General features: G+C 31.5%; 3 protein-coding genes across 3 annotated transcripts; 1 reads left to right on the top strand and 2 right to left on the bottom strand.

Moving 5' to 3' along the window:
* Window positions 1–2,805: 2,805 nt before the first annotated feature.
* Window positions 2,806–4,882, bottom strand: LOC127097203 (NADH dehydrogenase [ubiquinone] 1 alpha subcomplex subunit 1). The gene is made up of 2 exons (XM_051035710.1): window positions 4,641–4,882; window positions 2,806–3,046 (listed from the first exon to the last, which is right to left on the bottom strand). The coding sequence occupies exon 1, from the start codon at window positions 4,833–4,835 to the stop codon at window positions 4,647–4,649; it is 189 nt and encodes a 62-aa protein (XP_050891667.1). The 5' UTR covers window positions 4,836–4,882; the 3' UTR covers window positions 2,806–3,046; window positions 4,641–4,646.
* Window positions 4,883–6,963: 2,081 nt separating this feature from the next.
* Window positions 6,964–10,418, bottom strand: LOC127097202 (eukaryotic translation initiation factor 3 subunit I). Its single transcript, XM_051035709.1, has 9 exons — window positions 10,231–10,418; window positions 9,126–9,357; window positions 8,824–9,039; window positions 8,617–8,744; window positions 8,387–8,506; window positions 8,177–8,266; window positions 7,676–7,762; window positions 7,512–7,591; window positions 6,964–7,240 (listed from the first exon to the last, which is right to left on the bottom strand). The coding sequence occupies exons 2-9, from the start codon at window positions 9,307–9,309 to the stop codon at window positions 7,165–7,167; spliced, it is 981 nt and encodes a 326-aa protein (XP_050891666.1). The 5' UTR covers window positions 9,310–9,357; window positions 10,231–10,418; the 3' UTR covers window positions 6,964–7,164.
* A 2,488-nt stretch (window positions 10,419–12,906) lies between these two features.
* Window positions 12,907–13,746, top strand: LOC127091684 (uncharacterized). The gene has a single exon (XM_051030367.1). The coding sequence runs from the start codon at window positions 12,907–12,909 to the stop codon at window positions 13,744–13,746; it is 840 nt and encodes a 279-aa protein (XP_050886324.1).
* Window positions 13,747–13,862: the final 116 nt, after the last annotated feature.

The raw sequence follows: 13,862 nt of genomic DNA, 5'->3' as shown, positions 1-13,862 counted from the left end.
AGAAAACTAAATCCAAAAACCGTATCGGATAAGACAAGTATGGATTTCAAACAATCCATGTTATCTTGATTAAAGGGAATAGATTTGCAACCCCCGTTGTAGAGCTTGCAGTGTTTAAGGCCAATGCGGCAACATGCCTCGAGGTATGAGGTATGCTCATAACACATCCAATTTGGTTAAGAACATGTTCTTACCCATGCATTCTGAAGCACATATGCTTTGTATGATATGTTTTCTCATAATGCTTACAATAAAATTGTTACAGACAAACTTGGATGGTGGTGTTGTTGATCTTTGTTTTCCAAGTTTTCTTGCTTTCGAAGCTAACACTCCAAGTGGAGTTTCATCAAGCATGACACGTCAACAGGTCTTTTCACTATGAGAAATGTAAAAAAGAGCATATCCCTCTCAATGACAATATGCATAGTAGCAATCTCTTTGTTTCACTTTATCTTTACATTTTGGTACTGTTCCAACTCAAGCCAGAAACCACTAAGAATCCCAATATATTCAGTGATTGAGAAACTTCTTTGCATGCTATTGAAGATTTTTCTTAGTAAGTCATATTAAGCACGAGAATCGTGTTTCACGAAATAAGTCTAACATAGATGTTCTCAAATTTCTCGAACAGTTTGAAGAAACATACAATTCCTACTAAGTTCATACGGCATAGAGTACTATAACAAGGTAATAATAATAGTCATTTTTATTCCACGTGGTAAAATTAGTAGCAATTACTAAAGGAGGACTTTTCAGAATATGGTAAAACATATCACAAACTTTAATCATTTCTCGAATCAACTTAAACCATTTGATTTTTTCTTTCATTAAAGTAATAACCTTTTTAAATAATGAAATTCGTATCATTAAAAGTAATTGGCGTAGACGGTGAAGGTGAGACCTTTAAGTATTTATCATCTCCAAAAAATTAGGTCATTGAGACAGAAGAAAGCCGAAATCAATGATAAAAAATAAAATTGAAATCGTAAAAATTATTATCAAAGTTAACAGAAGACGGTTGGAATATTGGTGTTAAAAAAGATTTATTTTATAGTAGTGATTAATTGTTTTTATTCACGTTGTTTTAAGATGAGAATAAGTATATCTTGAAATTGTGAATTATATTTGATGTTGATGGTCTTTGTTAACTATGATTTTATATTATAACGTTATTTTATGATGTTACATATTTTCGAAATTCACCCTTTTATGTTTGTGTTTGTCTATCTTGTCCTTGCATTTGCAAAATCGTGGTAAAAATATAGGTTAATGAGTCTTGTAGTTCAAGTTTGGGAGAAACTCCGTTCTGATATGTGACATCAGGTTGAAAAAATTATTTTTAAAATGTTTTTACTTATATTCAGTATAATGATGTAGAATTGTTTTAGTTTGATTTTTTTAATCATTTGTAATATGTAAGTGGACGAAGAGATGTATTTTATCTCAAAAATTTGAAATTTGTAAATTTTATTAGATTTGAACACTTTTGATTTTTATAAATATGAAATATATTATTTTGAGATTTATGATGTCACACATATAGAGAGGAAAACACGATTTTGTGTTTAGAGAGATTACTATAAAATAAATTTATGATTCTCAAAATAAATTTATAATTTGATGCATAATTATATGTCTTAATAAAATTATATTTTAAAATAAATGTTAAATACTATATAATGTATAAACAACTGCATGCATGTGACTGTGCTACATAGTGTATAAATGCTTAAGATTTGAAGTAAGTCTTTTAAAATTACTTAGATTAAAATTTGCTTATATTTTTCTAAATAAATTTAAAAAAGCTTATAGATTGAAAGCTTATATTTAGTTACCTTTTTAATTGGCTTATATTTTTCTAAATAAATTAAAAAAAGCTTATAGATTGAAAGCTTATATTTAGTTACCTTTTTAATTGGTTAAGATTGGTGCTGCTAGTATTACCTTTTTTTCTAAATCTTTTTCTATGCGTATATATATATATGCATTTCAATGGTGTGAAATTTAAGCTTATAGATTGAAAGTATTGATGCCAAGCAGCACCAATCTGCAAATAAACGGTAACACTGGTAGAAAAAAAGCAAGCCATTCAAAAATTCTAGCAAAAGGCTCGGATGACACACTACATAAAAAAGTATTATATGTTGATGTCCTTCAAGAAGTGTTATCAATTGTAGATGACAGAAAATAAGGGTTTGTTAAAATTCCGTTTTGCAATAGTATTATAGTGGCTATTTGACAACATTTGGTTACTAAATAACATAAACAATAGCCATTTGTCAAAATTCTGCTGAACAGTGTATCACAAAAACAACGACAGTTTGTCCAAATTCTGCTACACTATAGTTCAACTATACCAGCTTTTTAACAAGATTGATTTCAAGGGACTCTAGCACCATGGTAGATCATGCAAACAGAGCAACTTAACTAGACAAGATCACTACGGAAAAAATTTAAAAAAATTATCAGCTCTTAATCCCATACAAAAACGCAAACCTTTGTTTACTGTGTAGCTTTCACAATATCATATCTATCTTCCATTCAACCTTCCAATATCTATGATACCTTTCTAATGCAGCTTACATATATACTATCAATTTGCCATAGTGACCTCTTTTTCCAATTTTCTGTCCTCTTGCTGAAGGTGTGGATTGGGGATTGGGATTGGTTTAAAAACAAAGGTCGGTGGGGATTGGGATTGGTTTAAAAACAAAGGTCGGTGGGGACACAAGCTGTTTTATTATATATTATTCATCGCCAAACAATACCACTATATGTGTTGAAACACAAAATTGCTCAATGATCTAAAAAGCAACCGATATTATAATAAAGCATCACAAAAAGATCACAGGTCTATTTCACCATATTCAACTAACAAAAAACAATTGATCAGATATGTATATCATAATGCTTATGTCAAATTTCATACAAGAAAATATTGAAAATATGGAAATTTAATTGTAGAGATCTACTTTGCTTCCTTGGAACAGTTGGAGAGCATCGTTTAAGCAATTTATTCTCTTCACAAACACGCTGATTAAACAACCTACATTTAGAAACATAAAAGTTATGAACGGGTTGATGATTCCATACATAAAGAAAATCAAACAACCTACATTTAGAAACATAAAAGTTATGAACCGGTTGATGATTCCATACATAAAGAAAATCAAACATGGAGCACATGATTCTCAGATCATGAAGAAATCATCCTAATATTGTTCTTTTAGTTATCAAATTGCAAATTCTTTATTTTTTTAGTCAGGATAAAAGGATGTTCCATAAAATATAGAAAATATAAAAGCAAAAGAAAAAGGATATCAACGAGAATTAAATTGCCGCTGATTCTGAATATCCAACAAAGAAAACCCTCTGAATAGCCGCCATAAGCATCTTAACTAAAAAGTTTGCTAAGACCACCTATTCATACGGTATCTAATCATATAGATGGTTACTGTTGGTATCCACGCTAAGTCAATTTATATACTGGTGTATGAGATCCGATAGTGACAAGAAATTATATCTAAATTTTATAACATCTCAACTAGCCATGGACCCAAGTTGTTGCAGATATCCCACACAACCAAAAGAAATTAACTTCTTTATCTTAGAGGTATCTTCACCAAATAGTTTAAGATTTTGATATAGCCAATTTATATGGCATGAGAATCCTCCCTAGTTATTATATGGTCTAGAGATCGGTTATTGCTGTCCCAATTCCTCTATTAAGTTAAATCTCAGCACAAAATAAATGTACACATGTATTGTCCACACTTAAAGCTCAAAAGGCTCTGGCATAAATGAGTGTGTTATATAGAATGTTATATAGAACCCTTTTGGATAAACTTCTAAACAACCACTTAGAATGAAATGGTCTTGCATTTCTGCCTGTGAGTCCCGTTCAATTACCCTTAACTCATCCAGTAACCAGGCTGCAAACATTTTTAAAGACTAGACCAATTTACTAAAAAACCAAACTAATACAAGACCTAAACCCATTATTTGGGTGCCGTTTTGTAGTTTAGGTTTTGTTACCGGTTTCAAACACTCATATACCCTTTTTCCCTCACTGCCTCTGGCTTTTCTTCTTTTAACTTTCTTCACCACAGTCTTTACTCACTCTAACTCTCACTGCCTCCATCTCCTTTTCACCCTACTTAACCAAAGTCCTCATCCTCCAATTCTACCACCAAAGCCATATCTTTTGCAGAGATCAACACCATAGCATCCACTCTACACCTTAAAAGTTACATGTCGCCCAAATTTCCTCATCTCAACCAAAAGAGTGAATTGGACCATCTGTACTCTAAAGAAACCAAATGTAGGTTGATAATTCCATTTCCCCCCAATTTCTTCATTTCTTCATTAGATTTAGTCATCTTTTCTATGTAAAAAAAAACACCAAAGCTTTTTTAATTTCTTCTGATGGATCTATCATAATTGTTTAATGACTTTTAAATCAATTGATTTGGTATACATATGGATAAACCGGTGCTGAGTCAGATTTCAACTGATTTTGAACTCTATCACAATAGATTAGGTTAAATCACCGCGTGAACACCCTATTTTGAAGCTTCACATATGAACTATTCAAATTAACATATAAATCTACATGAATAAAATTCGTTAGGGTTTGGTACCTGTGATTAATTAGAAGCTTGATCAACGAGCTTCTTGTCCCTTCGTTCCATGGCGACATCCCACAAGTCGTTACCGATGTGTTTAGGTCGGCCGTGAGCGGCTCTGTGGATGTAGTACTGAGCGTTTCCGGCAACACAGAGCATTCCGGCAATGATTCCGAGAGGAAGTACAGCTTCTAACCAATGCAACGCCATTTTTTTTCTTTCTCCCAATTTCCTAACCTCTTATTCTTCTTCTGGATAAATATAAATACTCCAGCTTAATGGGCCTAAACTCGGTTTATGCTAGCCCATAACTAGTCTATGTCCACAGTTTCTCTAACAATAAACAAGGTACTATATCTTATCAATTTAGTCTTTAAACTATTAAAATCAAGTTTAAAAACTATAATATTATTTCATTTAAATATTTAATATCTATATAAAGTTATTTAAAAGCTAGATAGTTGAAAAAAATTAATTTTAATCATTTAAAGACCCAATTGATGAAGTATTTGTTTATTCATTCTCTAAATAAAATAAAGATTTTTTTTCAATCTTTGGGATGTTTCTCAAGTTTAAATGATTTCGAAACAAATTTTGTAACTTTTTTATCAAATTATTTATTTGTTTAGTTCAATTTATTTAATTATTTTAATTATTATTAATAATAAAAATGTTTTAAAATAAATTTTATTTTATTATTAAAATCAACCGTATTAATTGATTTTAAAAAAATTATACACAGCACAAATGAATTATAAAATGAGACAAATGGAGTAGTAAATATCATGTATGTGAATACCTAAGAATTATGATCAAAGATTTTCAAATTCATTGTTAACTAAGTTTAATAGTAGTTAATATTAAAAATGTGACAACTTATAATATTAAACAACCATATAACCATCTAATTTCTTTTTACCGGTTGCCATAACAAAAATAAATATATATATATATATATATATATATATATATATATATATATATATATATATATATATATATATATATATATTATATATATATATATATATATATATATATATATATATATATAAATAAATGAGTAATTAGTGCGGTTTGGACCGATCTTTTATCAAAAAATTGTTTGAATTGATAAATCTTCATCGGATTTCGTTTGTTTTTTTTATGTTTTTTAAAAGGGAGTAATTACTATATTATACTGTTTATTCATCACTATCATCCATTTGCATAACTTTATATGTTTTTAAAATAAAAGTCAAACGTATTTCAATATCTAATGTCTAGGATTAACTGACGATATAAAATCTTTTTATACTATCAGTGTATTTCAATTAGTGTCAGTATATTTCAATTAAATCCTTTTTAAAAATGAAATTAAACCAAACTAACCAATTTGATTTGATTGATCGGTTTATAATATTTTTTTAAAATATCATATTCATTGCATATTTTTTTTATTTTATTTTATACTATTATTTTTTCAAATAATACATTATATATAATATATTTTATGTTCTAACTTTCAAACAACTCACAAGTTGTTCCTAATTCATACCAAGTATTGATATAACTTTCAAATGCATTATCAAATAGAAATTTTTAGGTTGAGAAGCGATTTAAAAGTTTAACAAATAAAACACAATAATAAACACAAAAGATGTAATAAATAAAACACAACAATAAACACAAAAGGTGTCAATACACATAGATTAAGATATTTCACACATCAAAACTATTTTATAAAAACTAACGAATAAAACTCAAATAAGACAACCATAACCTATAAGAATAAGAATGACAAGAGAAACAGTGGTAGCAGACAAATCAGAGGAGCAGTTTGGTATTTATAGTCATCAATTCGGTTGTATTGATTTGATTTTTAAACTGAATCAAAACAATTGGTTTTTTTTGTTAGATTTGATCTGGATTGTCGATTTTGATTGATTTTTTCTGAGTGAAATTTGTGACTTCTTAAACCTAATCTAGGGTATGCAAGCATGGGGATTGGGGACAAGCCCCACTCTCACTCTGTTATACTCATACCGTTTTTATATTGATTTTCACATCAAACAGCTCTAGTAGTATATTGGGTTCTCATTAGCTCTAGTAGTATAACAGAGCCATAATTTTGCAAGAGGACGTTCAGATACAACCTCAACAGTCGATATAGATTACTCACAATTACATCACTACTAAACAAAATACCAAAGCTAGAGCTAGAACTTGCAAAAGAAAAAAGAAAACAAATTTAAGATAACTTGTCACGGCGGAAGTTTACACCAGCATTTATCTTTGCATTCACATTGTGCAATCTTGTTAGTGAAACCTTTGCATTATCAAACAGATATGCCAAAGCTTGTCCCAAATCAAAAGATTTGGGATGAAAAACTTACAATATGGGAGTTCAACTCCAACCAAAATTCATTCATAATGTTATGGCAAAAGGATTACAGTAAAAACTTTAGTACAAAACTGTGTCACTAATATATATTGTGAAAGGAATTGAAATCTAACTTCTAGGAACGACACTTTATATGAGCAGAAATTATCTCGAGCACTAAATTTTGATATTGAAATACTCCTGGTCAAAGTGATGTAAACGTACGTATCCATCTTCACCTCCACTTGAAAAACTACAAAACAAAAAGAATGAGAGAGATTGATAAATAGAAGAAACGGTTCATCAGCTAACTTCTATTCAGGACTTTTATCACAAATGTAAATTGTTAAGACAAAAACATTGTTTGTTTTAAAAATAAACTACAAATATTTGTATAGTATAACGTCTCAAATCAAAGTGTCACAGGAATAACAGAAATGTTCAGATGTAATTGTACATAGACAGTAAAATATATCATACCATGATGCAACAGAAAGAGGTGAGGTGAAAAACAAAGGAAATACCTTTTTCCATCAGGGTTAAAGGCCAGTGCATTAATCGGTCCAAAATGCCCTTTAACACCTCCAATTTCTTCTTGAAGAATCTAAATAGACGAAAAAATAACAAATATGAAAATTAGAAGCCTTAGAGAACTTGAAATGGTATTGGAAGGAAAAACCAAATCTACCTTATCGTAGAACTTGGCTTCAAATTTGCCAGCACGATGATCAGTAGTTGTAACAGCTGATGCATCCTGACCACCTCCAAGAACCACCTACAAAAGAACACAGGGTAAGGAATTGAGAAAACCATACAATAACTGGAATAATATACCCAGAATAAATGAAAAAACACTAAAAAATAAATAAGGTTTTCATGCAAAACTATCAGGAAGGAACTATTTAGAGATGTATTTCTTTCATGAATTCAGACATGTGAAAAAGAATTTAGTAGTTTATGGAGAGAAAATTCACACCAAAAAAGAAAAAGGGTCAGGATATTACAAAAACTTTTAACCAGCTTCCTAAAATCATAGGACACTTTTATGCAAGTAGTAAAGGAAGACATAAGGTATTTAATCAAATAAAGATGAACGAGTATTACTTGCATATATTACCAAGATTACTAATATGAATACCATGACATGAAATAAATTAGATTAAGTAATTGCCAATACACAAAAACATACATGATCAAGGAGAGGCGACATTGCAACTGCATTGACAGGGCGTTCTGTCACATATGTCTTGATTAGAGACAATGTTCTGCTATCCCAAATCTAATTAATAGCCGGAGTATATCCATAAATATTGGAAAAAAGAAAGGAAACTGGTTAGGTGAACTGCAATAATATCATGATAAAAATAAATTGAAATGATGATGATGGTATTGATGATACCTTGGCAGACTTATCAAGGGAGCCCGTCAGGAAATGTGTGCCATCAGTAGATTTGGCGAGTGATGTTACTGCCTTTTTGTGGCCGGATTCCTTGTCTGACTCCTTAAGTAGTTTTCCAGTCTGCAAATAAGCAAGTGAAACAGAATGAAGTAATTATAGTTGATGGTGATGGTATTAGTGACTGCTGAGTGCTTGCAAAATAATTAAAGGTAGGAAATATGCCGGCAGACCTCAGAATCCCAAATACGAACAATAGAGTCTTCTCCGGCACTGATAATGGTTCTGTTGAGGGGGCCCCATATGGCTCTATTGATTCTTCCCTGAGGGCCCTTAATGACAAGCAAAGATTCCCCAGACTCTGAATAGAAAAAAGAAGCATTGGCATTCGGATTTGCTGCCAACAGGTTTGCGTAGAGATAATGAAAGACGTTACTTACGGTCTGCAGGATCTTTTGCAATGCGTTTGACATGGATTGCCGAAGTCAATTCCATGAATGGGTCGGTGGTGATAACTGCAAGCTTATCGCCAACGGAAAAGTCAACAGACCTTGCAGGCGAGTCAAAATTGAAAGTAAACAATTGCTGACCACTCTGCACATCCCATAGCTTTGCAGTCTGGTCAGCACTTCCTGTAATGAGTCGTCCCGAATCTCCTGCAACCATCCAACCGTCAATTTAACCTACATTTTACAGCATAAAAATAATATCCATGCATAGAAATTGAAGAGGACAAACTTACTAGAGACATCGCAGCACCAAACAGCACCATTATGGCCTCGATAAGTGCCCAGACGTTCACCGTTGTCAGCATACCACACGGTGGGGTTGTGGTCTTTAGCGCAAGAAAACAGAAGATCACCATCCCTGTTGTACTTGAGGAATGTTAATGGCCTCTCGTGGCCTTTCATCAAAATGGGCCTCATGATTCTTCTCGCTTTGTCTCTCCTCTCTCTCGTTGGATAGCAGCTAGGCTGCAAATTACAGTTGCAACAATAACGCAGTTAAAGTTCCTGGTACCACTCATAATCTTACTAGTATTCATGACTGACACCGAACAAAAAAATTAGTAATATTTACGGTCAAAAAATAAACTTTCTACTTTTTCAAAGGAATAAACATTCTTGTTACATGGTGTCAAAAAAAAACATTCTTGTTACAGAAAAATAATTAATGAACTCTATATCCATATATTGTTTTCCTTTGCTAATCCTGCAAGATTGGTTTTGTGAAACAACATATTAGCTAACTCAAGTAGCTGCTACTGATTGAAAATTAAGAAAATTTAACAGAAATTTCATATCTTGGTAGGCAACAGTTATTTCTAGTAGAGCTACTTCTTTTAGAATTTTTACATTCAATAGTTCCATATTCTGACATTGGGATGTCTAAAATCATAGAATCACCAACACATGAGATTAAAGCTCTGATATTCGACACGAAACCTAGTCACATGTAGTTACATTCAAAAATTCCATATTCTCTGTTGTTTAACTCAATAACTTCATATTCTCAATTGTAAATAAAAATAAGTATGTTGATGTAGATATGTATTGTGTGTGAGTGCTTCATAGCTAAAATCTTAATTTCTATAAACAAACTTCTATGGTTGCATCTAGGGAGATACATTAAGCAATCACACATTTGGACGCAGTAAGCAATCTAAACAACCATTCAGACACTAGAGCAAAACATAAACCAAATCGGAACTGCAGTGCATATTCGATCTATGCTCTACTACGACGCGATTATCATTTGCATAGGCGGCGTGCTGGAATTGATCCTCGCGCACGCACTATTAGAGGGGAAGAAAAATCGTGCTTGGATAAAAAGACGAAGAGGGAAACCTGAACGGACTTTGTGGCTGATTCCGGTGGCTGATTCAAGGCTGACGGTCGTTCCGGCTGCGTTTCCCGGCGGACAGTTGAGATCAGTGAGATGTTTCAGATATTTTCTGTTTTAGGGTTTATGAAAATGGGCCTATTTGAATCCACAATTTTTGGGAATTTCTAAATACACCGTTTATATTACTAGTGTAGCATGTGTATGGATGAAAATATGTTAGATTAAGCTCGTCTTTAGAAGGTTTGAGTATCACCTATAATAGATTTATAAGTATGGGTTTGGTATATGGTCTATTATAGATTCTCTTTTTTATTCTTATTTGATCTTTTTAAAATGTTAGTTTGGCGTAAAAATCTATTTAAAAGTCTATTTTTTATTAAAATTTTCAATTAATTTATATTATTTAAGAAATCTTATATATTAGTCTATATGCATCATATTTAACATTTTTTTATAATATATATATATATATATATATATATATATATATATATATATATATATATATATATATATATATATATATATATATGGTAGTGTGTGGTCCAGGTCGTAAGTCCGGATAGGTGAGGCAGTAAATCCGTTGATTTAGCACATTGTAGTTGCCGTTAAGAAAACAAACAAATAGAGACAAATAGTGGGTGAGAAACCTGAAGAATAACTAGTTCGATTAAATAAAGTTATTTGTATAAATATTATTTTGAATCCATGTCTCAAATCATCAAGGCTTTTAGCGAATTAGGATGTAATTCACGGAGTAAAATTAATAACCGAACCTTAGTTCTTGCTACCTTAAATAATGATAAAATTGAATTAGATCAAGATACCTTCCAAAACCAAGAATTAGAAATTCAGGAAATGGAAAATAGATTAGTTAACTGGTCTATGCCAGAAATTAAATTTTAGAAATATATAAAATTGGTACTTTTGATTTTAAAAGTCAAAAGATTATTCATACTGTTGAATCTGCTACGTCTGTTAGTAACAAACATGAAACTATTAATTTGTTGAATAAAAAATTATTAGAAACGCATTGTAGAGAAGGCTATCGCTATATCCATCTAGGATTAATTCAGATAGCTATAAAACCATTACATAAACTAGGGTTAAACACCCCTATATTGCTAGTTCTTCGAGACACTAGAATTAAAGACTTTCATAATTCAACTATTGTTATAGTTGAATCAAATCTTAACGATGGTCCAGTCTACTTTAACTGCCATCCTAATTACTCTATGAGCTTGGCTGATGAATTCACTAAGAATTCATTAGTTATATACGTCCAGGGTCTAAGTGATAATTTTAATCCTGGAGTTATCAATATTGACGTTATTAGTAAAATTACCTACAAAGTCTCTAATGTTAATTATGATTTTAAATCACTCAAAACTACTCTAAGAAATGAAACTTGTATTATTGAAGCAAATCTTAGCAGGTCAAATGTTATGACGCCAAAAATACTGATTGTTTCTGATATTATAGAAAAATTCCCTCAAGGATGGATATTACAAGATGTGGTTAAATTTGAAAAGATTGAGGCCAGAACTATTAGAGATGTTATTCAAGATATTGATGGATCTGTCAGGATCAGGATGAATAGAAGCCAATCCTATCGTTATCATCAATCTAGTAGTATTGGGTCAACATCTAGTGTTAGACATTCAGTTGATTCAACAATTAGGGTAAATCTTGCAGGAGTAAACTTTGCTCTTACAATTCCCCAACCGCTATACTCTAGAGGACCTCTAGGTCACCCTCTCCAACTGAATCCCAAATACTAGGTGTTATTACAAATGACGACCTCTTTGTCATAGACAAAGCTTGGATTAGAGCTGACTTTGAGGCCATTTATAATTTAGAAAAGAGAAATTGGTATTTCTCAAATTTCTCTAAAGATCAGACTCAAATGTATTTGCAAATTTTTTATAGGTTTCTAGAAACACATGAAATTAATATCTATTTCTTTACATGGTTTGAATTACTTTGTCTAGAAGAAGAGATAGAAAATCCTTTTACTGTTAAGATGTATTTAGATGCTAATGTTAGGATAAGTACCAAATGGAAAACTTCTAGGAAAGAAATTATAGAGTCGGTTCATCCACCATTGGAAGCTATTAGAATTACCCCTTCTAAAGAGAACATAAAAATAGAAGCTTCACCATTTAAATCGATAGCTAATCCTGTAGATCAGAGAAAAGACATTAATAATCTGCATAGTCAGATTCCAAATACTTTACACTATGTCCCGACAATTAGATATGATAGAAAACCATATTCCTCAACCTAAGGATGTTAAAGACTATAAATTGGATCCTACCCGACCTATTTATCAATACCATACTCCTTCTAACCAAGAGTTGAAAGGAATGAGTTTAGGTCGTGATACTACTCATAAAATAGAAGAATTAGTTACTAAATTAAAAACCTTAAACATAGAAACTTCTTCAGGAGAGATAAATACTTTATCTCAAGACGAAGAATACGACAATATGGTAAGTAGATTAGGTGGAAGAGCCCCAAGGCCTAAAACCCGAAACTATTATCCTAGGCCTTCATTTGCTGACGTGCAATTTGAAGAAAGAAGTAGTTTTATAGAAAATAATTATTCAGGAGAATCCATTGTCGAGTGGAATATCGATGGTGCGTCTGAACAACAAGTTTTGGATACAATATAAAACATGACCATGGTTGCTACTGCCTTCAAACTTAAAGGAAATACGGATAAACATACTAAAGAGATACTAGTTATGGGATTTACCGGACAACTAAAAGGATGGTGGGAAAACCTCCTTAGTTCAGAAGATAAATACCAAATAGATTCAGCCGTAAAAACAGAATCTAACGAAGAGATTTGTGTTACAACCCTCTTATATGCTGTTACTAAGTTCTTTGTAGGAGAACCCCTTAAACTCCAACAAAGAGCAGCTAACCAATTGCTAAACCTTTATTGTCCAACCATGTCTGATTATAGGTGGTATAGAGATATGTTCTTATCTAAACTATGCCTTAGGTCGGATGGTGCGGAAGATTATTGGAAAGAAAGATTTATTAGTGGTTTACCTAGGTTATTTGCAGAAAAGGTAAAAATTAATATTAAGCAAAACTTTAATGGAACGATCCCCTATCAGTCATTAACCATTGGAGAATTATCTAATTATGTAATTGAAACTGGTATACAAATTTGTACAAATTATAAATTACAAAATAAGATTAAGAATGAAAAGGCTAGTAATAGGCGTGAAATGGGATCATTTTGCGAGCAATATGGAGCTACTCCTTTGAGGGCTCTGAGTAACCCCAAGAATAAAAAACCTGCTAGTAAAGGAAGAAATAACTTCCATTATCATAAGAAGCAATTTTACAAAGACAAGCCAGAATTTTATAAAAAACCTTACAAGAAAAATTATGGTAAGAAACCTTATAGAAAATATAATAATAAATCTAAACCCAAGGATAAAGATGTTAAATGCTATAAGTGTGATCGTTTTGGCCATTATACTAATAAATGTAAGGTTTAAGAAAAAATTAATCAACTAAGTAACTTAGACATTTCGGAGGAAGAAGGGTCGTCAGCATCTGAAGAATCTTCTTACGAAGAAATACATCAAATTGACAATTCTGAAAAATCGGATGA

Source organism: Lathyrus oleraceus, chromosome 6, assembly GCF_024323335.1.
Source record: "Lathyrus oleraceus cultivar Zhongwan6 chromosome 6, CAAS_Psat_ZW6_1.0, whole genome shotgun sequence".
Taxonomy (NCBI): domain Eukaryota; kingdom Viridiplantae; phylum Streptophyta; class Magnoliopsida; order Fabales; family Fabaceae; genus Lathyrus; species Lathyrus oleraceus.
This window is presented reverse-complemented; position numbering and strand designations above follow the sequence as displayed.